This window comes from Macadamia integrifolia, chromosome 1, assembly GCF_013358625.1.
Source record: "Macadamia integrifolia cultivar HAES 741 chromosome 1, SCU_Mint_v3, whole genome shotgun sequence".
Classification (NCBI taxonomy): Eukaryota; Viridiplantae; Streptophyta; class Magnoliopsida; order Proteales; family Proteaceae; genus Macadamia; species Macadamia integrifolia.
The window spans coordinates 15,326,618-15,352,660 of NC_056557.1; the positions used below are offsets into that span (position 1 = coordinate 15,326,618).

The following is a 26,043-nucleotide window of genomic DNA, read 5'->3' on the forward strand; positions in this document are numbered from 1 at the left end:
TACCAAAGGAACCAAGCATTTATAACGTCATTCGACTGTTTTTTAGGTAACATCTTTCTTTGTAATAAACGAAAATAACGTTTCCAAAAATTATGAAGAGTCATTCATTTTTACCAACATAGGAGCCAATGGAAACATGAGGCTAAGGCTTCCAACAAAGGGAGGTAGGATGGTAATTTTGCTACCCATATGTTTGGCGTCTAAGATTGAATAGCAGTCTTTTCTCTTTTTGTGAGTTTTACTTGGTGTAACTACAAATGGTTAGGCCGAATTTGACACCAAAGCAACTTTGCCTTTTCCTTCAAACCTCATACAATGGGGTTCATGGTATATTATAAAACAAAAAATTAAATGAAAAAAAATTCATGGGGATGTCTATTTTCTATTTTCGTACTTTGAATTCCTCCCAATTTTAAGTTTAATATTATTAATTTAAATTTGGATTTGACTAGAAGATATTTCTCAAAGGAAACATAATTTTATCTTAATAGTTAATACCTGAGGTAATTTGGTTGGAATTTAGATTTGGTGAAAATTTTAGAATTTGGGAAAGTTTAGAAAATGGAGGTGGACAAGAAATGCTCAAAAATCAGAGGAACAGTTAGCTTCTCCATGATGTCTGCAGTTGAGTTCCAGTTCTATCTAATAGATAACTTATCTTGCAGCTCTGTAATGGAAACTTTTCTCCCCCTCGAATCTTACTTTCTAGTAAAACAAAACTGGGTAAGTGGTTTGTATACGTTACATAGTTTGACATTCTCAATTGAGCTGAAGTCTTACCCTTGGATGAGGAAACCGTCATGAATCCTCCCTAAATTCGTCAAACCCAATTTCTATCCGACTCTACCACACAATCTTCCGCAGTTCATCAACCAATCAAATTCATATTCTATTCTCTCTCTCTTTCTCTCTGCGCGTTTTCTTAAGGTGTAAAGATTTTCCCTCCTCGCTACTGAATTGGTAAGGCGAAACCCAGAAGACCAGAACCCAGAAGATGGGCATCGCCTTTAGCATGATAAGAAGAAGAAGAAGAAGAAGAAGGAACAACGATCCCTCTTACAATTCTTCTCCTTCTCAACTCTTATATATTTCGCCCGATACTTCTTACCTGTCTGCTCCTCCTCCGTCTTCAGGCTACCCTCCACCTCCTCTTCCGCCGAATTTTTTTTCATTTCCACCTCAGAATTCTTACCCTGCACCTTCTCCTCCTTCTCGTTCGCCTTACTACCAGTCTGCGGGTGGATATAATGACAGCGGATATGCTAATCATGTTGATGACTCGACTACCGTGAGGACTTCTTCTCAACCTTCACAGACTCCGCATCCTTCTGTTGGTCATCTGAATGCTAAAAAGGTAAAGAACGATATCAATGTGCGTAAAGATACGATAAAGCTTGAAGTCGATGAGATGGACCCGGACTGCCACTTGGTTTCCTTTACTTTCGATGCTATGGTGGATGGCAGGTATGAGAAATTCATGAATTGCTTAATTGTTTAGTGTTTGACTTGGTGTTATTTATTTATTTATTTTTTTTTGATTATGGATGGTTTTGAATCACGGGTGTTGATGACCACCCTCTCAATTCACTGTGGATATAAATTCTTTGTGAGTTTAAGTTCGAGGAATTGTTGATTGAGAATTTGAGAAGAGTTTTCTCCTTTGATAAAGGTTTGAAAATTGAAGCTTGGAAACTCTTTCCTGTGAACTGCTAAAAAAAATTAGGCCAAAACATAGATTAGTAACTTGAATGAATTAACTGATTTTTTTTTTCTTGTTTGGGGGTGGGGGGGTGTGGAGGGAGAAGAGGAGTTTGATGGTTGCATTTGATATTTAATCAAGTAATGAATACGGATAAGTTGTTGATAACCAGAGTGAAGGTCCTGAAATACTAGGGATTTTGCATATGTTTTAGTTTCAGATTGTTTATTATCACAACCACACCTGTCCCAAACTTGAGACATGGAAAGAGCAATGTGCAGCAAGAGAAAACTCGGCCAGAGTCGGTCACCAGAAGGTGGAAAGGACTACTTGCATTTGCAGCAAAGTAAGTGATGTAATATGTGGGCAGCTGTGGATGTTAGCTGCGGAGCTTGATTGAGTTTCATGACCTGATCTGAAGTACTTGACAGGCTTCCATTATTCTTCAGGTTTCCAGCGTTTTAGTTAGGTTCTAACACAATACCAGCTAGTGGGCAGGCCTATTTGTTTAGCTGGACAGAGATCCGTGTTCTGGATGTTGCTGGTGTTTGGAGTTTCTTAATCCTATTACAATTAAGAAGTTTCTATCAATGTTTGTTTTATTTCTCACTGTCCTGATCACCAAATATCTCAAAGAATCAGAAATTTGCATTCTGGATAGATTGTCATTTGCAAGGGGGCTGAATGATGGATCAACCAGCCAAAGAAGTTCTCTATGAGCTTTGGTTACAATAATTAGGTGGATATTTAGTGAAGAGGTGGAGTTTGTTTGCAGGGTGGTCAAGTGTGCCATTGTTTGTAGAGAGGCAGTGCACTATGTTGCATGTGGGAGCCTTGGGAAACATAAAATCCGGAAACATTATTGCTTTCACCATTATGGCAGCATTGGGAATGATAAAATGCAGAAGCTCTTTAAGTAAAATGCGGAAACATTTTGACAAACAGATTTTAGTGGCTTTAGTTTGTTAGGTTCTCTTGTAGTTAATGGACTTTGGAGTCTGGCTTTTGTTGCTGATCTGAGAATATGTTGTCTATTTCTTCAGATGCAACCCATTTATGGGTTGGTGGTTGTAGACCCCCCATAAATGGTGGTGAAAGAAACTTGAAGTAGCTAATGGCTGATAGGAGGACTAAATAAAATTTTGGTGACAATTTGTTGTGTAGGACTGTCCATTGAATATATGTTTGTCTTCTAAAATGCAAATGATATTTTTGGACAATCTTTTGAGGTGTTGGAATGGCAAGTTAGGCAGACTTATGGGCTTTACTGCAAGGCTTATTAATTTATGTTGCCACTTATCTGATCCTCTTAACGATAGAGCAACGCTCTGTGGGCTTTACTATAATTCACACACTTTTGTCGTAGTTACAAACTATGATTGTGTAACTAAAACACTTCCCAATTGTAGTAACTACATTTTACTCTTTTTTTTTTTTTTTTTTTTTTTTTTTTGAGGAAATTACACGCCCCTCCCTTTTGCTTTGCCTTAATATCAATCGCCTCCCCTCTACTTTGAAACCTATCAGCACTCTCCCCTGAGTTTCCAAGATGTTTACTTCCGTCCCATTGTTCCTTAGCAATGTTAGATGGTGAAATAAAAAGACAAATTTACCCTTATCATACATAAAACCCCAAATCTAAAAGGTCAATAATACCCTCATCATCTTTACTCCCCAAAAGTAGCCTATTCGATCAAATTTAGGGATTAGGAAAGAACTGTGGATGGTGACCTGAGTGAGGCAGCGGCGACTGAGGCAGTGGCAACTTGAGTGAGGCAGCATCAACTGACCAAACACAACGGTGACTGAGGCAGCCGCAAACGTAATTGCATATCTTACACTCAAGGATTGATGCATGTTACTCATTAGAATTCAAAATTTGCAGTCATGAAGATAAATCTATGCGATCTATAATTACTTGCCCAAACTCCCAAGTCTTTACACATAAAACAGAGCTACCACCTCTGCCGAGAAACAATGGCCTTACAAAATCTAATCTTTCTCTTCTTTTCTATTTTATTCTCATCGCCCAGTTTCCTTCTTCCATAGCTCAAAATGTGGTTAAAGCCACTTACTGGTTCCACTGATAGAGAGATTTCAGCCTCTGACATCAACTCTACTGTGTTCACTCACATCCTCTATGCTCTTACCGATGTCAACTCTCAAACTTACGAGGTCACCATCTCCAGCAACAACCATAATTCCTTCTCCACTTTTACCAGCACAGTTCAACAAAAGAGCCCATCAGTCAAGACCCTCTCATCAATCGGTGGAAGAAACTCAAAAGCCAGCGGTTTTGCTGCCATTGCAAGACAGGCTTCTTCACGGAAGAACTTTATTGATTCCTCCATAAGCATAGCCCGATCCTATGGATTCTAAGGCATAGTTTTTAAGGCGCTGGGCGCTGATGCGGTCCATGTGTGGTAAGGCAGCCCACTGACTTATGGGAAGTGCATAAGGCGACCGCCTTAGACGCTAAGGCGCTATAAGGCGCGAAAGGCGACGCCTTATACCTGAGGCGGTCGCCTTATATGTTCACTATTTTTAAAGTAAAATTTAAAATTGTTTTGATGAAGATTCCAAATTACATTTTCTCATTGGCAAGTGTATAAGTTTTGATGCACATGTGATGCATTGGATCGAATTTTTTTTTTTTTAAAACACATTATCACATCCGCAGGAGTGACAATTGAATGCTTCTTGTCATATATTTTTTTTATTCACGTATATCTTCAATCTATCATAATTACTGGAAACATTTGAAAATAGGTTACTGTGAATTAGAACTTTATAACACCATACGTCGGAATATGCTATCGCGCAATGCAAGAGTTGACACACCTTACCTTATCCGGACCAGATCATCGGTTACTATTTTTTTTTTTTAAACAAATTTTAAAATTGCTTGATGAAGATTCCAAATTACATATTCTAATTGGGAGGTGTATAAGGTCTGATGCACATGTGATGCATTGGATCATTTTTTTTTTTAAACAAATTTTAAAATTGCTTGATGAAGATTCCAAATTACATATTCTCATTGGGAGGTGTGTAAGGTCTGATGCACATGTGATGCAGTGGATCAAATTTTTTTTTTTAAACAAATTTTAAAATTGCTTGATGAAGATTCCAAATTACATATTCTCATTGGGAGGTGTATAAGGTCTGATGCACATGTGATGCATTGGATCAATTTTTCTTTTTAAAACAAATTTTAAAATTGCTTGATGAAGATTCCAAATTACATATTCTCATTGGGAGGTGTATAATGTTTGATGCACATGTGATGCATTGGATTAAAAATCATATAAAAAATAAAAACCCTTACCATAAAAAAAAAATAAAACCAAAATCAGTAAAATCGCGCCTCTCATTCTCTCTCAGTTTGCGACTCTGCCCTCTAAATCGCAAACCCCAAACGTCCGATGGTGAGCCTCCTTCGATCCTTCTTCGGCGACTTCTCCTTCTCCTCAGACAGTCTTCGGAGACCTCCGGCGACCTCCGACGAAGTGCTTTCATCTCTCTCAGTCTCCGCCCCAAATCGCAAAACCCCAAACTAACCGACGGTGAGCCGCGGCAGCCGCCTCCTTTGATTCTTCTCCGGCGGCTTCTCCTTCTCCTCCGACAGCCTTCGGCGACATCCAGCGACCTCCAACGGAGTGTCCTTCCACATCTCCAGATATGTTTTAGTTTATATTTTTAATTTCTAATTTGTGCGATTTTTCTTTCTCTTTTCTTCTTTCTTCTCCCTGCTTCTTCGTTCTTTCATATTGATCATATACCATACGGTGACTGTATCAGACAGGTTCGGTGTCTCACTGAGACTTCGTAGTTTGTATGATTAGTTTTTTTTTTCTCTTTTCTTCTTTCTTCTCCCTGCTTCTTCCTTCTTCTTTCATATTGATCATACACCATACGGTGACTGTATCAGACAGGTTCGGTGTCTCACTGAGACTTCGTAGTTCGTATGATTTTTTTTTTCTCTTTTCTTCTTTCTTCTCCCTGCTTCTTCCTTCTTCTTTCATATTGATCATACACCATACGGTGATTGTAAAGACTCGTTCGGTGTCTCACTGAGACTTTGTAGTACGTATGATTAGTTTTTTTTTTTTCCTACGGTGACTGTAAAGACTTGTCTGGTTGATCAGTGCAGTTTTTTTTTTTTTAATAACATTAGGGCTTAACGTATTTATTAAAATAATTTTGGAGAAATTAGAAGAAAAAACTTAGTTATGTAAAGAAAATCTCACAGAAAGGCTATCTGAATTTGAGCTTATGAATGAGCAGCACAAGTTTTGACTCCACATTTGACTCCAATTTATATAGATTGCGTTAATCTGAGCACTACTAATATTTTTCCTGGAGTATTTTTTTCTTTTTCTTATTTTGATTTTCCCATATCTCTTTAATGGAGGCATTTGCTTTTATTACCTTATTACCTAATAGGCTAATATTATAGTAGTAATATTCCCTTTTATTACCTTTTTCTTATTCTGATTACCTTTTCACATTACAGCCTTAGACAAAGAGACAAGTTGAATCCACTTATCTATAGAAACAATTGGTGGTAGCAGTGGGGGTGAAAATACAAGTACTGCTGTATATTTTACATGTATATTTTCTTTATATTTTATGTCTTCTTTTCTTTATATTTATAATTTTGTTTCATAATTATGTATTTATATTATATGTTAATATGATTGATGATTGATGATTGAATATTGATGATTGATGATTGATGAAGATGAACTTAGCTTATTCACTTTATTGATTTGTTTTCTTGATGAATATCTTACATTGGTATGAATATAAACCTTTAATATTTATTTAGCATATGGGTAATAGGATTCAACTAGGATTTGAGCCAAATAGATTGATTTTATAAAAAAAATTACACAAGAACGCTTTAGTCAATAAGGCGACGCTTTATGCCTGCCTTATTGCTAAGGCGCTCCGAAAGGCCCTCAAACGCCTCCGTCACCTTACCGCCTTAAAAACTATGTTCTAAGGTCTCGACCTCTATTGGGAACAGCCCCAAAATGATTTGGAGATGTCTAACCTGGGTTTGCTCCTAGACGAGTGGAGAACCACCATGAACAACAAGTCGAGTAACTCGCCCCTTCTGTTGACCGTTGGCGTTTTCTACTCCTCAAACTATTACTCAGTGAGTTTCCCAGTTGACTCAATCGGAAATAACTTGGATTGGATCAACATTATTGCTTACGATTATTACACGCCAGCTTCGTATTCTTTGCCAAACGTAACTGGTACCAAAGATTAAACTTCATTAAACTTTAACGAAAATCGGAACTAGGTACAAAGATCAGTGGTTACACACTCCAATCAAAGACAAAATTGAGTGAAGCAAACGATTCAGCAAACCTAGTTTAGATCGAACAGAAACAGCCTCTTCGAACCCTCCTCTTGTTCAGCTCGAACTTCAGCTTCAAGTTCATACTAATCTTCCTTCTTCTCTCCTCTGATTTCAGATGAGGCGCAAGAACAACAGCTCTCTCTCTCGAACCCTCATCTCCTTCACATCGATCGATTGAGGAAGGGTTTCTCTTGCTTCACAAATCCAAAAACATAAGGGGAGGGTGTTTTAGGAATCTTATAAAATATAAGGGTAATATGGGTAATAGAATGTTAGTGTTAGGCTGATGTCATCACTTAATAGTGTTAACTCACGTTTAGGTGATGGAAGTAAGCATCTTGGAAGCTCAGGGGAGAGTGCTGATAGGTTTCAAAGTAGAGGGGAGGTGATTGATATTAAGGCAAAGCACAGGGGAGGGGAGTGTAATTTCCTCCTTTTTTTTTTCTATCAAATTAATTGGGTTTTGAATGGGGAAATAAATAATCCACTTGAAAAGTTTAATTGCCATATTTGATAAGACTTCAGGTTGGTTACACCACCATCATCACAAAAGTTTCCATCTTCTTATTAAATTAGTTCCAGTTCCTTTCACTTTCCTTTTCTTGCAACCAGTAGGAGCCAACAGGAATTAAAGACTGGGATGTTAGCATACGTGATTGACGTTGAATTTTGTTCTGATAGGGTTTTTACCTGTTAAACTTTTCTCTTAATTGAGGGTGGACCTGGTGCAACAACAGTAAGGTTGCTCCATTGTGACCAAGTGGTCACAGGTTCGAGCTAGGAAACAGCATCTCTGCAAAGTGGCGGTCAACTGACTTTTTTCCAAGGCTGGACTGGGTTTTAAACCCTATTTCGGTAGACTTAGGAATAGTAAAACCCAAGGTTGGATTGGCTGGGTTAGGCCCTGGGTTTAATGTGGTCCAACCTTAGCCCAACATTTTATGCATGCAATGTGCACATTGGTATCATCTATATCAGGTATATAACTTAATAAAGCTTGGACTGGTACAAGAAGATGAAGGGTCACCCTGTTTTCTGTCTTTTATACTAAGTGGATTGATGTATTTTTACCTTCATGGTTTTTTTATATACTTTGTGTTAACATGGCTTTCTCGGCTCTTGTACACAATTTGAGGTACCTTGCAACTGGGAAACCTGAGCCAGTCCAATATGTTGTCATTCACTGATGGGAGATCTAGGTCAAGATCTCCTCTTAGTGAATGAAAAACTTGCTGAAAGTTTCAGCAGGATCCAATGGTTGGATCAGAATATTATAGGGAATGCTAATTAGACTAGGGGAAGGGGTATATCAGTCAATTCACAAATCAGAGTAATAATCAAGCAACAGAATTATAATCCCCAAACAGAACTGATGTTACGATATCAGTTGCAGATCTATCGAACCAACAGAACGACTAACTCGAATTCAGCAACTAAAGGTAACAAGCAGTCCTACTTAAACAAAAACTCCATTAATTACTTGGCAGAATCTGAAATTGGGCAGAGGAATTGATTGAGAAAATTCTTAATTGCAGTATTCTGTAATCAAATTCAAAATCAGTCTCATAAATCCAGCAAAATCAAGCAATCCTAATCAGAATAGGATTATTGTAGTCAGCTGTTAGATTCAGAAATAGAGAACAGATTCTGATAGAAGACGAGATGGAATGCTAGGTACTGAAATCAGAACTTGAATCAAATATTATAATTCACCTTCAAACAGAAACTAACAGTTATTAATTTGAGGTATAAATGAGAACATTAATTGACAGAAATTCCAGACCAAAAATGGTTCAGTACCTTAAGAAGAGTAACAGAGAGCAATGCACCTGGAATTCCAGCCACAAGGTGTTGACTAGATCAGACACCAGGACAAACCGTGATCACACACAGGGGAAGAGTATACCACAATAGGCAGCAGAGACAAAGATTTACGTTAATTAAAAATCATGAACAATACTGGACCCCCTTACATACTTATATAGAAGATCAAACACTAAAAAAAAATGGCCTAACCCAATCCTTTACTAATTAGGTAACATAGACCGACTGGGAAACTGAAATGATAAAGGAAACTGACTCGAAACAAGAATGGACTTGTAGAATCCTAATCCAGCCTAACTAAAACACTTAATAACAGTTAAAATAAAGAAATAAAAACACTTAACTAATCCTATATACCTAGCCTCTACCCATATTATAGGTCCCTTCAAGTGGCCCATTACAATGAGAACACACGAGATCAAAGGCCTAACACGTACATAACCCAACGCAAAGCTTATTTCTAATCAAATAAGCCCATTTATATGACTTGTCTGCATCACTGAGCTTAACCCAAATGGCCTGGGTTAGGGTTGAAAACCTCAATGATTGGGCTGGGCTGGGCTGGGTGGGGTTCAATGTTTTAACCCTTCAATTATTCCTAAGAGGTCTTCATCCAATATTATGGTGCAGTTGGGCCGAAGGGCAAGTTTCCATCCCTAGTTAGAGTTATGGTTTGCCTGCTAGGAGGAGGATAGACATAACTCTGCTGGTGGAAAGGTTATGAACCATGAATTCGCGTGGACTGTGTATGTGAGGCTTCAAAGCATTATGTTGTCTACTAGAGGACTTTGAGAGTTCCTATGTCCTTTTCCCTGTTTATTTGTGGTGAAAAATCTAAAATACCATGGTGTGGATGGGTGGAAATTATGTTACTTTATATCATAATGATGGTGAGTTGTATGGAAGGAAATATTTCTTTATCATTCTAATTATTTTAAGAACGATTTCAGTGCACCTGAAACTTCAAAAGAGAAGTGCACCTACTGCTTTAGCTATTGTTTGGAAGTAGATGTGGTATGCCAAAATCACTCTCCTTTCAATTTCTGAAAGGTTACTATACTTTATGATGCTGGTGGTAATTGATCAACTTTTGGAAGACCTGCACAATCCCTTGACTGGAATTGTTCATGGACTGGAACAATTTGATGAATTGTGTCCTTTATCTGTTGATGCTATCTGATGCATCCATACTCTCTGTCTGTACTCTGTTTACCCGGATACTGCATGTAACCCATAAAATACCCGTGTTAACATGAGGACATGACATACCATCACGGTATGAGAATGGGATATCATAAAAAATGCACACAAAATTGGAAATTTGGGCATTGCTGAAAGGAGGAAGAAGAACATCAACAACCCCTCTTTCTTTGGCACATCAAACCCCCTTCAGTTTCTCTTTTTCACACATTTTAGATGAGTCTGGTCTCACCTACCCATTCTTGGACGAATATCTCATATTCTAAGTGGTTTTTTTCCATAATGCATATGACCATATCCAATCCCCTTATCAAAACCCCATGTAACATAGAATTATCTATATCAATGATTGCTATTATTCCCTTTTGTTTTAGTTGAGGCTAAATTGGGGATTCGTACTTTTCCTCTTTCCATGCGACTTAGAGAATCAGGGTCAGTCATGATGTATCTAAAACTTAGGTTGTGGCTTATTACTTATTTTGCAGTTACCTTGAAAGCTAGTAAAGAGGATTCTTTTGAACACTAATTCATCCAAGTCATTTTTATGGTAGCATTCCAGTATATTATATGGGGCATTTACACTTCTGTTAACTGCAAAAAAGTAGAAGAAAGATTCCTTTGTTAGTTATTTTCTGTTTCTTTATTTGTTAGTGAAGGTTTGGAAGCCTTACTTAGAACTTGTTCACAGAACCTTCAGATAGTGCTGCCGCAAGCATTAATAGAGACCTCCAATACTTCAATCATCTGTTTTTCTGAATGGAGTGTTGGTGAAAAAGTTCTGAGGGCAGACCTCGGGGCAACGGTAAGGTTGCTCCATTACGATCTAGTGGTCGCAGGTTTGAGTCCGGAAACAGCCTCTTCGTGGGGGTAAGGCTGCGTGCGTTATGACCCTCCCCAGACCCTGCAGTGGCGGGAGCCTCGTGCACTGGGTTTGGCCTTTGATCTGTACAACATAAATAAAGGCCTGGGATAGGAAATTCTAGTTGAGGAGAGAGTTGGAAATAGGAGATTCTGAGGGAAGAGATATTGGGAGAGGGACTCTGGAAAAATTAGGACAGAGAGCCTTTTGGTTCTTTGATGTCTCATATTTTGTAAATGTCTGGTTAAGTTCATGATCCAAGTACTATGGGCTTTATGGTACAAGAGCATAAATTGGGAGCATTGGCATTGCATCCTGATACTCATGATCTCTTGACGAGTTAAGCCCCCAAAGGTTGGCTTGTTGGAGCGTTGCTGGCTGTTAGGATGTCGGAACAACATATCCAGGAATCAGAAATGCAATAAACTGCCTCATGAACTAGAATCCAGATGTTGATTTGAGTGGCCTTTATATCGACACAAATTGTGGTTTATCCTTGAGAAATGTTATGCAAACTAGGATTTAGGTCTTTCTTTCTTGCAGACATGCTACACACACACACACATGTTGGGACTAAATTTTGACTAAATTTTTTTACTTTTCGATGGCAGTATCACTGTCTACTACTTTGCAAAAGAAGGGGCAGACTGCAGCTTCAGTCAACTATATTCTGACACCTATATGCCAGTAAGAATGCCCTTTCAGAAAGGATTGGGCCAGAAATTCCGTCAAATTCCAGCAACTGGCATTGACCTAGGCTTCTTTGAGTTGGATGATCTGTCTAAGCCATCAGCAGGTGAAGATGTTTTCCCACTTGTTATCGTAGCTGAAGCAAGCTTACCACCTCAGCCTGATGATCAGCTCGATCAATCTTTGCAACCAACCAGATCCTCTAATGCACAGATTACTCAAGCTATCTTAGAGACGAACAATGGAGACCCATTCCAAGTGAGAGTTGTCAAGCAGATATTGTGGGTTGATGGGGTTCGCTATGAGCTTCGTGAAATTTATGGAATTGGCAACTCAGTTGAAGCAGGGTTTGGTGACAATGACGAAGGGAAGGAGTGTGTTATTTGCATGACAGAGCCGAAGGATACAGCTGTTTTACCTTGTCGACATTTGGTAAGAGCCTTCAAGAGCTTATCTGTTTTGTCCGTTACAATATTGAAGATAACTATCAGGTAGCGTATGCTTTCTGGTGGATGTGGCTCATAGACAGAGGGATGTGAGCCACATGCACCATTCGATCTTTTGTGGTCTTCTGGACAGCTTGAGAGATGTCACCCCGTGTGATGTTGGCAGAAGAGTCGATAGATTGGATGATTGGGTTACTCAAATCCATCTGGTGGTTTTGCTGGTCCTTTCTCCAATAGAGTATCAATATTGGAGACGGGGGATAGAACCATTGGTCATTGTCAGAGATCAAGGTCCTTGGATCATGGGTTGCAAGAGAACTTCCAGAGAGATTAAAAATGTTATCTTGACCCAGGAAATAGTGACTGACAAGATAAAAAGAAGAAAACAATGCTATACGTGAAACTGTGAAAGTTATTTGACCAGGAAAAAACAAAGAAGAGAAAAAACTATGAAAGTCAAAAAGTTCACATTTTCTTTGTAACCTTTTCTAAAAAAATATCTTGGAATTTCAGCCAAAAAAAGAGATTTTCCATTATGAATTTCAGTAGTTATAGTATCAGGGTTTTTTACACTTATGTTCTTGGAGTTTGTTTATATCATTTTCTAAGTTCTTGGTAACAACTGGGGTTATCAAGAGGAAGAAGAAAAAAAGAAAAGAAAAGAGGAAACGCTTAAGGTTCTTTGTGCTACCCGCTTAGGAAGGTATGACCTAGCGCTGCCCCTTGTCATTGGATCAAATACTGCCACATGTATTGACATGCTTCTCTGTGTATATCCATGTATGCCTAGTTGCCTATGAGTACCCTGACCACTACTGTGCACTCTCCCATCTATACTTGAAAAATTCATTTGAGCAGAAATTATATGCAAGTAGGGGACTTTGGGGCCTACCTGCCCACAAATTTTGGGCCCCAAATGAGTTGCTATGTGGCAGATATTTGGGTAGTAGAAACCCTTCCTAGGTGGGTCATGCAAGAAATGGGAGCTGGAAGAAAAAAATTGTTTCTGTTTTTTGTTTTTGTTTTTGTTTTTTGTTTTGTTTTTGTTTTGTTTTTGTTTTTGTTTTTGTTTTTTGTTTTTTGTTTTTGTTTTTGTTTTTGTTTTTGTTTTTGTTTTTGTTTTTGCTTTTGTTTTTGTTTTTGTTTTTGTTTTTTGTTTTGTTTTGTTGTTTTGTTGTTTTTTTTTTCCCTGGTAAACGAGAAAAACTTTCCTTTGCTAACATTAAGTTGCGGCTAATTTTTACTCTCTTCGTCTGCTTTGTGCTTATGTTGAATAATGGTGCTTCTGTGTTCAGTGTATGTGCAGAGAGTGTGCAAATGAATTGAAGCATCAATCGAATAAGTGTCCGATATGTCGTCAGGCCATTGAGGAGCTCTTAGAGATCTAAATTCAATTAAGGTGATCAGTGAGAAGTGAGAAATCCACTTCTCAATATTTCATCCACTTCTGCTTCTTAAGGTTTTTGTATTCCTGTTCTTTTACCTCTGTGTGCTTTTTATTCACCCATGAACTATTTTTTAAGATGATCTTATTATTCCAATTCTTTAGGATCCATCTTGCCTTCAGATGTAATCATATCATATTAGTTTGTTGATCTCTTGTAGATTGTAAATATGATTGTACATACAACTCAAAAAGTAAAGCAACATATATGGCTGGTTTGCCTTTTCTTTTCTGCCTTACCTTCCTCCTTTTAAAGGATCTCCTTGGTAGATTTACAATCTGTGGGTCTCAGCCTCTGCACAAATGAGTGCAGCGGCTCATGAAGCTCTTTGTTTCAAAAGCTAGGAGAAAGTTTGCGGTGTTGCTAATTTCTTTAGGCCATTCCCATTCTTCTGTCCTGCTCTTTCCTTTTTCTTCCCTTGGGGAAAGTATATTGAGTCAAAAAAGCAAGAAAAAGATAACTAAAGCGGCCAGTCCATAGGGATATCTGTCTGTTATTATTATCTTTCTTTTATAAGGAGAAGGATTGGGGGTGGGGTCTTGTTCTGAAGAGAAAGGGAGAGAATGTTTGATAAAGAAGTTAGCTCTAAAAGTAATAGGGTAAATTTAAAATTGCCAACAGTGGTTGGGGATTCTGAAGAGGAGGCATATATTCTTCAGTGGTGTGAAGTTGAAGAAATGGGAAGCTGCTATAATCTTACTTTGAATGAAATTATTGTGTTACAGGATTGCGGGTATTGGGCTGAGGTATGGCCGTATGGGTAGGGTTGCGGGTTAGGTGTTGCCTTGTCATGATAACCTCTCTCTCTCTCTTTTCCTATCTTTAACCAATTTTAATTGATTTTATTTATTTTATTTTTTGGGATGAGTGTGGGGTTTGGACATATGATTGGAAACAATATTTTTTGGTATGGTTTGCTTTCAAGGGGATATTATGAGGTTAAATAAATGCTAGGATTGTGTTTTCCATCAGTACCATCAGATGATTCAAGGAAAAAGTATTTTCAAATTTGTCAATAGGGATGAGAGTTTGTTGATGGGACAAGTGTCCCAACCTATGAGCACATCACTTAGTTGGCAGGGGATTCTTCCCATTTGATGGCTAAAGAAAAACTTTTGCTAAAAAGCTATACTGGGTTGAATGGATTGTGGGAAAGATTTTTTTTTTTTCCTTTTTAATTTGTGATATGGGAAGAACTCATTTGAGCAGCCTGCTTTGATAATCTTATCAAAGTAGTCCATCTTTATTGTGCCAAGTGAAATATGCTATGGTCATTTTGATTATTGGATAGGTGCTAATGGTTTGGATTTATCACATGCTAGATTTCATAGTCTAATTCAATCAAATATCCTCTATTAACATGCATCTCCATGAATGTCAAGATAAACTTACACTATTTGATTACTAACATGCACCCTCTCATAGTCCTTAATTTTCAATACTCTATTTTGTTACTTGGGAAACTCTATTTGGGCTGAAATTCTACATCTAAGCAAGAGACAAATGTCCACAAAATTTAGGCCCCACTCGATATGCCACATGGCAGATCTTTTGGGCACATATGATAGCTAATATTGATAGAAACACTCAGTTTCATAGCGTTGGGCCATGCTTGTTGTGCCACGTGGAATGATGATGTGACTATGATGATCGTTGGATTGATACAATATGTTGTTATGGATTGATTAACCATATGCCAAATGTAAACCCTAATTCAATCAAATGTTCTGTGTATTGGCATGCTTGTGGTGTATGTCCATGCACCATTTCAAAGCTTTATTTTACCAGTTGACAAGTTCTGTTTGGATTGAAATTTTATAGAGGAGAGGATCTTAGGGTCTATCTGTCTATTACAAAGCTTTGTTTTACCAGTTGACAAGTTCTATTTGGATTGAAATTTTACAAAGGAGAGGATCTTAGGGTCTATCTGTCTAGTTGTCTATAAAATTTGAGCTTCATTTAATCTACCTTTTTTTTTTTTTTTGGGTAAATCATTTAACCTATCATGTGAAAGATATTTGAATGCTTAGTAAATTTATCAAGGGAGCAAAAGTATTGCTCATTTCTCATATATAATATAGAGAAAAGAAGGCTATCTGCTAGTGTATCTACACCTAGGAACAGCGGGTATAGAGATCATGTTGCGTCACGTTGAAGATACGCGTACATGTCCTTCCATTAGCTGTACCCACTAATTTGTATTTGCACCAAAGGGTAACATTTTCTTGACCATAAAATATAGATATAATTGAGGTGCAATCAAAGCCATAGCCCACATGAGATGTATGGGGTGAGGGTTGGAGGAAGTGGCAGCCATGGAAAAGGGAGTAGGAACTGGGAGGAGACGTTATGATAGCCAGATGTGACAAAACAAGTAGATCTTTTCTCTTGTGCTTGCGTTGGATCTGCCTTCTCCGAAACTTCGATATTTAAATTCTGTTCGTTTGGCTGTGTCCACCATTACGGGCTTCTTGGTTGCTGTTCTAATCTGATTCTTCTCATTGTATTTCATGTGGATGACAAAATGTCTAGAGAGCATGAGCTTTCTTTATGGAGATATGGTCTGTACCTGTAGCCCTGTAAGGAAGAAAGAGATCTCCCCTCCCTATTTCTCGGTATAAAAAGCCAAAATCTTGAGTTAGTGTTACCACCATTTGCTGGAAATTAAGTAAAATTTAATTTTAAAAACTAATCATTAAGGATAGGGTGCTCAAGTCCTTAATGTGGGATCCCTTGCTTTGATATGGAACTCTGACATTCATGGCCAGGCTGATGACTGTCTTTCTCTGTTCTTGCTTAACGCTTGGCCGAAGTGGTGATAAAAGGAAATAACTACGAAGATTCATGAAGTAGTCAGCCCATAACTGAAACCTTCGAGCTCGGATTCTTTCCAGCGGACTGTACCCTTGAACCCAATCTCACACCATTCAAGGGTGTAAAACTTGGTGTATCCCTGCTGGAAGAGCTCAGAGGTGAAGTGTTTCCACCAAATGGAGTTCCTTTCATAAAGGGTCTCTCCAACTGATGAAGGAAAACTTTTGCCTAGTTAGAAAGCAAGGTTCTTTGATCCCTATCTCTATGGCAGGCTATATGGCTCTGCTGCACATTTGGGAACTCTTTTGACCTTATATAAGCTAGCTAGCTAGCTCTTGCAATATATTAAACCCAAGTTTAATGCACCCATTATTATGTCACACTCTATACCCACATGCTTGTAAGTTGAGGTTGGACTTTTTTCCATCCTTAGCTTTGACTTCTCTTAATCAAAGCAAGATCATGAAAGGCTCGTGCTTAAAAATGGGTGTGGTTGTGAGCAATGATGTGGTATTTTTTACATCAACCACTCAATCCAATTTTAATATAACCTAGAGAGAGAGAGATTGGCTTTAGGGTGGCTTTGGGAGATTTGGATCTTTTTTAAGTTTGAAATATTCGAAACTGAATATTTAAGAAAAGAGAGGTGAAGAGTGAATGAAATGTTCTTCATTCTTCTATGGAAAAGGTTTCTCTTCATCCAACTAGAAAGGAAAAAACCCTTCTCCACCGGTGATATAACCCTATTGTTGAACTTTGGGTTCATCATAAGTCCCACACCACCTTGTTCATTCTTACAAATACCCTTCTTGGATTCAATCAAATTCTTACAGTGCCCTTTTTGGGTTCAATGAAAAAGTTTAGATTCGTTTTTAACAATGACTCTCTCTCTCTCTCTCTCTCTCTCTCTCTCTCTCTCTCTCATGCCATACTCACATATAAAAGGTTTTAATCTTTGGATTAAACCACATAAGAAACTAAAGAAAGTTTAAGGAGGGCATCAAATAACTCTAGACCTGGTGATGGATTACAATCCCATCCTCTCACTCACTCGATAATTTGGGGACCTAGCATGACTACATGATCCGTATTCACTATAGCTAGGTGCTCTCTCACTCATTTTTCACCAAAAGGGTTGGGTCATTTAGGAAAAGGAAAAGGGTTGTTTTGATCATCATATATAGTAGATGTACTAAAATAGGTGACATAAGCCACGGCACCGCCTCACCATAGTAAGTAGTATGTACTTAATACTAAGTAAAGACTTCTATTTTCCATCGATTTCTTACCAACCAAACACACCCTTAGTTAATTATTATTGGTACAATCTTTTACTATCACTATACCATCATCACATGGTTCACAGCTCAAAGAAGAGACTCCTCTCCCCCGCCCCTGGACCCCACCTCATCAAATGTCAAGATCCTACCGGGCCTTGGTGGAATGGGTAAAGTTGTTTTATGGCAAAACGTCGTGGTTTCGGGTTTGAATCAAGAAACAATTTCTCCACAAGGTAGGGTTAAGTGTACTTACATATTTGTCCCTCCTCAAATCCTGCAGTGGCAGGAACCTCGTGTATTGTTCATTTTTATTAATATTTGAAAATGGGAACTCTCAACTCTGTCTTGCCAACGATACTAATCCATAGCTAATTGACTAAAGAACTAAACCCTACTTTCCCACCAATCAAAGAAGGAAATGAAGGGAAAAAAAAAAAAAGATTACTTATATGTCTTTGGCCTTAATGCTTGTTCTCTCGGTCATAATTAACAACATATTATAATAAGTGGCCATTATGCCTAACTTTCACGGATCTGTTATTAAAATATTTGTACTTTTATTATTTTACTTGGTTCAATAATTAAAGATATTAGAATAATATAAAATAATCATCCTTGTATCTGCCTAGAGTTGGTTCCCTTCTGGCTTGTTATGCCCATTTGATGGAATTTACACTTTGGCTTTTGGGTTGGGAAGAAATTAAAAATTGGTTGGGAAGAAATTACAAATTGAGTGCCAAGCATAATTAATGATTTTTTTTTATTTATTTATTTATTTATTATTATTATTTTTTATGTTAGAACAACCTTAACAAGCATGAGTCATTAAGAAGTTGTGAATTAGACCAACACCAATCAAACCAGTGAAGCAAATAACCAACAATGTAAACTAATGTGACGATCAATCTGAACAGTGAAGGAATATAAAGTTGATAGCTCACAAAGTATCCATCTAGACCTTGAAACACAAGCAGCTAGAAAATGTTTTGGAAATGTTAATGTAAGATATAAGCAAGCTAACCCATCAATTATTCACCCAAAAGATCTCCCATCATTTTCAATATAGAAAGAAAAACTTCTTATAGGTGTGATTCCATCTCTTTTCTAAATAGTCATGTGATGCAGCTCCTGTATACTTTGAGGCGTCTTGTTGAAGGGTCTAATTTAATACTTTAGGCATGAAGTAGAGAGAGTTCCTTAAATATATGAAGAAACCAAAGATCTCTGAACAAACTAATGTAAAAGTTTAACTCTATAACTCCCAACATCTCAACATGTCTTGCAAAGTTACACAAATAATTACCCTTTTAATTATGATACATATATATATATATAGGGTAAATGACACATAATAAATCGCCATGGGCCCATGGTAATACATGTCCTGTTCCATTCTCAAGATTTTCTCAAGTTTATATGGGGAAACGAATGCTATGCGGTTGCGTTCTCTACGCTAAGACACAAGATGCCATGAAAAGACGTCATTACCCCTCTAGTTGGATGTCTTTGCATGCATTCTTAGTCCCCCAAACGATAGTGCAATGGCCACATTACCAGAGAGCGTTCATTCTCTCAGAACTTATTATCATGTAAAAAACAAGAATATAAATCCTATGGTCAGTAAAATCCTTTCATAACAAAAAAAATCCCAGCCATTTATACTGGGATTTGGTGATACTTTGTCACCATTCATACTTCTTTTCCAGGCAAAGGTACATCTCCAAAGGAAAAAGAAGGTAAAAGGACAGGGTTTCCTTCATGGGTTAGGCTTTTAAGAACGACAACTATAATCGGCTTGAAAAAGTAAATGGTCCAAAGACTCCAACCATGGGTGGAATAGTGCCTCAATTTGAAAATCCAGTGTTTTGGGTTTTACTCATCTTATTTCACCTATTTCTATCTCTAAAGCAAGAGTTAATTAAGACAAAACGGTATTTCATCCTTTCTCATTACTACCAAAAAATTAAGAAAAAATTTCAAGGGACAAAGCTTTCTATTCACGAGTTCCCTCTGCGATACAAATATATGAGCCGTGAAATGATCACCTTGCCCCTCCTAGGATTGTGCGTTCCTGTGTCTGGGCACAAGAGAAGCTCTCGGACAAAAATTACCTACCTTTTTTTTCAAAGAGCATAGGTATGGTGCTCAAACTGTTCAATTGGATTGCAAAGCATTTATACTGATAAATTTATATGCTTACTTATATCGAACTGTTCATAGTGACAAAATAAAATAGAATAGAAAGATCTTAGTTAATATAGGAGAAATGTTTTCTGTCCCAAAGCGTGGCTCCTACGTTATTGCTCATTTGGTATTGATCAAGATGGGTACGATGGTCATTTTGCACTCCTTGTGAATAGGCATAAGGGCACACTCCTGAACAGAAAACGCGTCCCATTTAGTATATTACCTAAGCAATGATAATATAAATGGAGGAGAACTAATCATTTAAGTGTATGATATTATTTCTAAAGGAAGGGGGATTGCCATGACACAAAGTGTAGTTTTCCACCAATGATGGAAACTATGCACAAATCGTCCAATGAGGGAAGGGTTTGATGAGGGGAGAGAGAGAGAGAGTTTGTGGTCCACAGATGAAATGTGGGGGGATGTGAATATGTGAGTAGGAATATGCATATTAGCATCATGGTAATATATTTTCCAAATTTTTAATTTAACAAGAGGGAGAAAGATCGGCCGTGCTGGTGTAAGTACATGCCTAGACACAATAAGATAAAAAGACCATTCTACCTTGCACTAAAAGTTTTTTCATATGCCTTCCTATTAATCCGCAATGCTCATATGTACCTATGTTAGCAAGCAGGGTTCTTTCTCCCCTAACAAAATGTCAATCTTACATTTTAAGCCATGCCATCTTGCTCATTTAGTAGAATACCTAAATTTTTCCTTTTAAAAAAAATTTTATTTTTTTATTTTTTGCGAGGGGTAGAGGGGTTTGGGGATGAGGTTGAAACTTGAAACCAAATAGGGTATTTTTTTTTGGTAAAAAAAAAAAGAGTGCTCTATGATAGCGATCATAGCCCCAGGTAGGGGTGCAACAGGGCCGAGTTGGGCTGGGCTTCTTAAAACCCTAGCCCAACCCTTAGTCCCCTTAATTGGGCCCAAACCCGCTTTGACCCTAACTCAGGGCCGCAAAACTTCAACTCAAGCCCTACCCTTAAGGGTTCAGCTCAGCCCTTATCCGCCCTGATTGGCCCTAATTTTTCGGGTCAGATCGGGATGACCCTGACCCTAACCTTGATTGACCCTAACTCTGGTTTGCCATCAAGGACCGGAATGGCCCTGATTGACCTTGGCCCTAGTTTGCCATCAAGGGGCGAGTATACCCTGACTCTAATCCTACAAAATGTGAAATAACTTAAAAATAAAAAATATTCATAATAAAGAGGAGATAAAAAACACAGTTACAAATTACTTGTTATGAATAGAACATCTTAAAGCAAACATTCAAATAACACAAATAATTCTAACTATTATGATAAACAAAGAGGAGATCATCCTAAGAAAGTAAATAATCCAAAAAATTTCAATTATTTGTCATAATAAATAAAAAGATCATCCTAATAAGGCAAATAATCCGAAGATCTCAAAACCCTTGTCATGTTAAACAAAGAGATCTTTTTATTGGTAAAAAAGGAAAGAGAGACTCGGTGAGATTGAGAGAAGACATATTAGGAGTTTTGAGGTGTCAATGACTCAATGTGAAATAATATATAAAATTAGGTTAAAATTATGGTCACAACTAAGATCATAACAAGGGTTAACATCAGAGCAAAAATCAAGGCCGGGTAAGGTCAAAAGTTAGGATAAAAAAAATCAGGGTCAGGTTTAGGGCGCCCAAGGACATTAACCCTTACTCACCTTGACCCTAACTCAGGGTCAGAGATTTTAGGGTCAGGCCGGCCTTTAGGGCCAAAATTTTTGGGTCGGTACTTGTTAGGGATCAGGGCGAGCCAAGGGCGAGTCTGGGCCGTCAGGGCCAAACTTGCACCCCTAGCCCCAGGACAAGTTCATGTATGATAAACAACACTTTCACAAGACCAATGGATGATAATGGGCATATCAAGACTCAAACCCTCAACCAGCCAATCCGAATGGTGAAATGGGGAAAGAGAGGGTATTTAGGGTTTTTTATTTAAGTAGTAACACAAACTTCGTGGGTGCATTCAATAACTTATTTATTAGTTCCGGTTTGGGTTATTTTATGTGACAGGTTCTTTGGCCGTTTGTTGGGTTATTTATTACACCCTATTATCAGTTAATTGAAGCTCGCAGCTTTTTACCTGTTTCCATATTTTCTTTTCTTTGAAGCAGGGTTTCAAAAATCGGTGAATTGCATTAAGAATCGTTCTATTCATCATAAAATTGGCATTCGATGATTCGAACGATTCATACTGATTCACTCCGATATCTGACACTGACCGATTTTAGCTTATTGTACTGATTCCGAGTTTTAAAACCCTGCTGTGAAGCCCCATCTAACTCTGGAAAATAATCCTCTGTTTTTCCTTGTTTTGTTACTAGCAGAACACGACACGTGGATAATTTTAAGACCAACGCACCGGATGTAATAATCCTCACCCAATCTTGACCGTTGGTCTCCTTGTTGTTCACGTATTGCGTTATGCAGGTAGCAAAACAAGAAAAAATAGGGATAAGAAAAACAGAGGATTTTAATCCTCTAACTCTCATGCCAATCTGACGTTCGGACCTAACCGGTACCTAATTTGATATAAATTAGCAAATAAAGACACTTAAATTTGCCAAAATAGAAGGAAAAAAAAAATTGATAAAGTAGCAATAAATAAAGGGCAATTGGGAGGGAGGATAGAAGCTAAGATTAAGCTCTGTGTCTCCCTCTCTCCCTCTCTCCCTCTCTCTAGTGTCTTCCACTCTCCTCCCTTATCTCTCTTGCTGTCACAGAACAAAGGCAGCCCTGAAGTAGAGGAAGCGGTGATAAAGAGCATTTTAATGTCTGCCAAGCTCCTTTTTCTCTCTCTCCCCCTTTTGTAATCAGAGCCTGCTTGTCATTACTCCTCTGACCTCTCTTCTGCTGAGAAACCATTTGTTTTCGCAGCTGTCTACGTATGGGAGGGTGAACCCACCATAATAAAGGATAGCAGAGGAGAGCCCTTTCTGGGTTTTCAGCAAATCATCCCCTCTGTTTCATCTACTTCTGTTACTCAAATCTCAATTTTTTCTTCAGTCTTTTCCAATTTTTCTTCCCATTATCTCATTATATGTGTTGTTTCTGTTTGAGTGGAAGAGATGAGTAAAGAAGAATTTATGAAGATCCAGGTAGCATTCTATTTCTTTTTCTTTAATTTTTTTTTTTTTTAATGAGGTTTTGCTTGTTCTGTACTCCGACTGGGGTGCCTCTTTCTGTTTCTTTCATTCTTAACTCGGCATCTATCTCTAAAAACTTTTCCTTTTTCTCCTAAATAATCTGTCTTGTTTACTCTTCTTGTTGGTTCTTGTTGGTTGCCGCAGACTTGCGTTCTCAAAGTGAACATTCACTGTGATGGATGTAAGCAGAAGGTGAAGAAATTGTTACAGAAAATCGATGGTATATCCCGATTCTAAGATATTTTTGCTTTCTTTGAAGAACACTTATTTTCTGAAGTTTCTTTTCACTCTGTTTCATCATCCTCTGTTGTATTCTTCTTTTTGTCAATGTCATATCATAATTTCTGTTTTTTTTTTTCTTTTCCTTCTCTTGTCAGGGGTGTATACCACCACTATAGATTCAGAACAGGGGAAAGTGACAGTTTCAGGTAATGTTGACCCAGCAACACTCATAAAGAAACTCGGTAAATCGGGGAAACATGCAGAGCTGTGGAGTGCTCAAAAGGGCAACAGCCAGTTCAAGAACATGCAAATTGGGAATGGCAAGGGTGGCAAAGACAACCAATCTCAGAAGGGTGGAAAAGAACAACAGAAGGGCGGTCAACAGCAACAGCAGCAGCTTCAACGGCAACTACAGCAGCAGATGCAACAGATGAAAGGGTTGGGAGATCTGAGTAAGATGCCGCAATTCAAGGATCAGAAATCCGTCAAGTTCAACTTGCCCGAGGATGATGAGTTCAGTGATGAGGATGGCTTTGATGACTACGATGATGATGATTTTGATGACGAAGATGAATTTGATGATGATTTTGATGTGCCCTTGAACAAGATGAAACCCATGATCGGTAATGGTCACAATCCCCAACTCCAAGGTGGCAAAGGCGGTGGCGGTGGCGGCGGCGGCGGCGGCGGTAACGGGAAGAAAGGTGGTGGCGGTGAGATTCCTGTACAAGCGAAGGGCATGGGTGGAAATAATGATGGGAAGAATGGCAATGGAGGAAAGAAGGGTAGCGGTGGAAACAACGGAGGAAATCAAAATGCCCCCAAAAATGGAGGTAAAAACGGTGGTGGTTTACCGCAAGGTGGTAAAAATGGCGGCGGTGGAAATAACCAGAAGGGTGGAAATAATGGCAATGCCGGTGGTGGTGGTGGTGGAAACAATCCTGGTGGTGGTAAGAAAGGTGGAGGGAAGAACGATGGTGGTGGTCAAGCAATCAACAACATGCAACACCATCTAGGGTACCATGACATCGATGTCAAGCGTGGCTTGGGCGGGAATATGGGTCAGATGGGGAATATACCCATTGGTCGGATGGGCGACATCCCGGCGGTGCAAGGGCTTCCGGCAGCGGCGATGAATGCCGGCGGTGGCAGGTACTTCCACGGAGGAGGGCCGGAGATGATGGCTGGGAACCCATACCAACAACAACAACAACAGTACATGGCCATGATGATGAACCAGCAACGAGCCAACGGGAACGAACGGTTCCATCCCATGATGTATGCTCGGCCACCGCCGGCGGTCAACTACTACCCTGGTCCGCCACCTTCAGCGGCGGACCCCTACACCCATTTCTTCAGCGACGAGAATACTAACAGTTGCAGTGTGATGTGAATTGCTTGGGTTGTGAGTCTTATGATCCATCTCTATTTCTGTTTTCGTCTTGCTGGGTTCGTCTTCAACTTTTTGTGGAGGTGATGATGCTGAGTGCTACAACAGTGATGGACCAGAGAAAGTCTGATGCCAAATTTACAGAGGGAGAGATATGGAATGGGCCTTTCTTAATTTCCTTTTTTTTTTTTTTTTTTTTTAATCTTCTTTTGGTGGAAACTGGGGTTTTAATTACCATATAGAGAGACTATTTATTGATCCTATAATCAAAATCAGTGAAGTTAGTGGGGATTTGGAGGGTGGGGGAGTGATGTGATCTTATGACTATAAGATGTAAACATATGAAATGCAAACTTGTGAGGGTTGAGGAGCTTAGAGGATGTGGCTTTCTCTATGAGTTATCTGTTAATATGTGTTTACAAGGTGGGGGAAAATAATAATAAGAAAGATAATGGCCAGCAATTACTTTCCATACCCAAGTGTTTTTCAATCTTTTTCTTTAATTTATTTTAGTTTTTTTTTTTTTTTTTTTTTTATTTTTTTATTTACATCTTTTAGGAATTGCTCAAGGGACTTTACTCACACACAAGAGGGGAGGGGGATGATAGGAAAGAGAGACACAGCATGTGACAGGAGTTATTCTAAATCACAAACATGGCGCCTGCATTACAAGTAAAAGTAGCAACCAGTGTGATATGCATTGGATTCACCGGAAGCTCTGTCTATTGCATGTAAGATGGTCTGACCTAATTTTATTCCTTGATTCAAGAACTCGAGCTCCACATGCATGACCTAATAAATTTGCCTCTTACCAAAAAATAAATTTGCCTCTTACCAAAAAATATATATATTTTTTTATTTTCTTTACTTTATGTGATATTTTAGGGTGTGAATGAAGCTTTCACTGTTCTTGGTTTGATAAATAGCAAAAAAAAAAAAAAAAAAGACTTCTTGATTTGATAGAGTACGAATAGTGTGAGATGGGCTTGGATCCTCTGGTGAATTGATTGTGATTTAAATCATGAAAGTTGTGAGGGGGCGGGGTATGTGCAGAAGATGGTTGGGCAATGATGGCCCATGGACTCCGGCCAGCTTAAGTTTCGTCACCATCAGTCGGTACCAGCCATTCCGGAAGGTCCAACTCAATGCGTTTGCTTGTGCGTGTGCGTGTGCGTGTGCGATGTGCTCACATGAGCTGTCGCTTTTTTTTACTTGACTGTGAGTATTGATTAGAGTTAAGATGGTAATCATCAATTATATATCCCGCCAGACAACGTAGATGAGGTCATAGTCGTCGGATCAGAATCTTTGAGGGATACTGTGGGTTGTTAGGTCACACCGTCATGGGTTGGGCCGGGCCACTGCAGATCAAAGTTACAAGTTACAAGCTGAGGACCTTTAAAAATGTGTTAGGTAATGATTATTATTTTCCA

General features: G+C 38.5%; 2 protein-coding genes across 2 annotated transcripts; both read left to right on the forward strand.

Moving 5' to 3' along the window:
* The first annotated feature begins 551 nt into the window (after positions 1-551).
* Positions 552-13,768, forward strand: LOC122088804 (probable E3 ubiquitin-protein ligase LUL4). Its single transcript, XM_042658171.1, has 3 exons — positions 552-1,464; positions 11,568-12,078; positions 13,388-13,768. Exons 1-3 carry the CDS (start codon positions 995-997, stop codon positions 13,478-13,480), a joined length of 1,074 nt encoding a protein of 357 aa, XP_042514105.1. The 5' UTR covers positions 552-994; the 3' UTR covers positions 13,481-13,768.
* Positions 13,769-22,463: 8,695 nt separating this feature from the next.
* On the forward strand, positions 22,464-25,082 carry LOC122073921 (heavy metal-associated isoprenylated plant protein 32-like). The gene is made up of 3 exons (XM_042638676.1): positions 22,464-22,950; positions 23,143-23,218; positions 23,376-25,082. Exons 1-3 carry the CDS (start codon positions 22,921-22,923, stop codon positions 24,611-24,613), a joined length of 1,344 nt encoding a protein of 447 aa, XP_042494610.1. The 5' UTR covers positions 22,464-22,920; the 3' UTR covers positions 24,614-25,082.
* Positions 25,083-26,043: the final 961 nt, after the last annotated feature.

Excerpts from the sequence above, each read along its gene's own strand:
- LOC122073921 (XM_042638676.1), top strand. The coding sequence starts at position 22,921 with ATGAGTAAAGAAGAATTTATGAAGATCCAG. Across the intron at positions 22,951-23,142 it reads AAGAATTTATGAAGATCCAG|ACTTGCGTTCTCAAAGTGAA; the intron begins GTAGCATTCTAT and ends TGGTTGCCGCAG. Across the intron at positions 23,219-23,375 it reads ATTGTTACAGAAAATCGATG|GGGTGTATACCACCACTATA; the intron begins GTATATCCCGAT and ends TTCTCTTGTCAG.
- LOC122088804 (XM_042658171.1), top strand. The coding sequence starts at position 995 with ATGGGCATCGCCTTTAGCATGATAAGAAGAAGAAGAAGAAGAAGAAGG. Across the intron at positions 1,465-11,567 it reads GATGCTATGGTGGATGGCAG|TATCACTGTCTACTACTTTG; the intron begins GTATGAGAAATT and ends TTTCGATGGCAG. Across the intron at positions 12,079-13,387 it reads TTTTACCTTGTCGACATTTG|TGTATGTGCAGAGAGTGTGC; the intron begins GTAAGAGCCTTC and ends TTCTGTGTTCAG.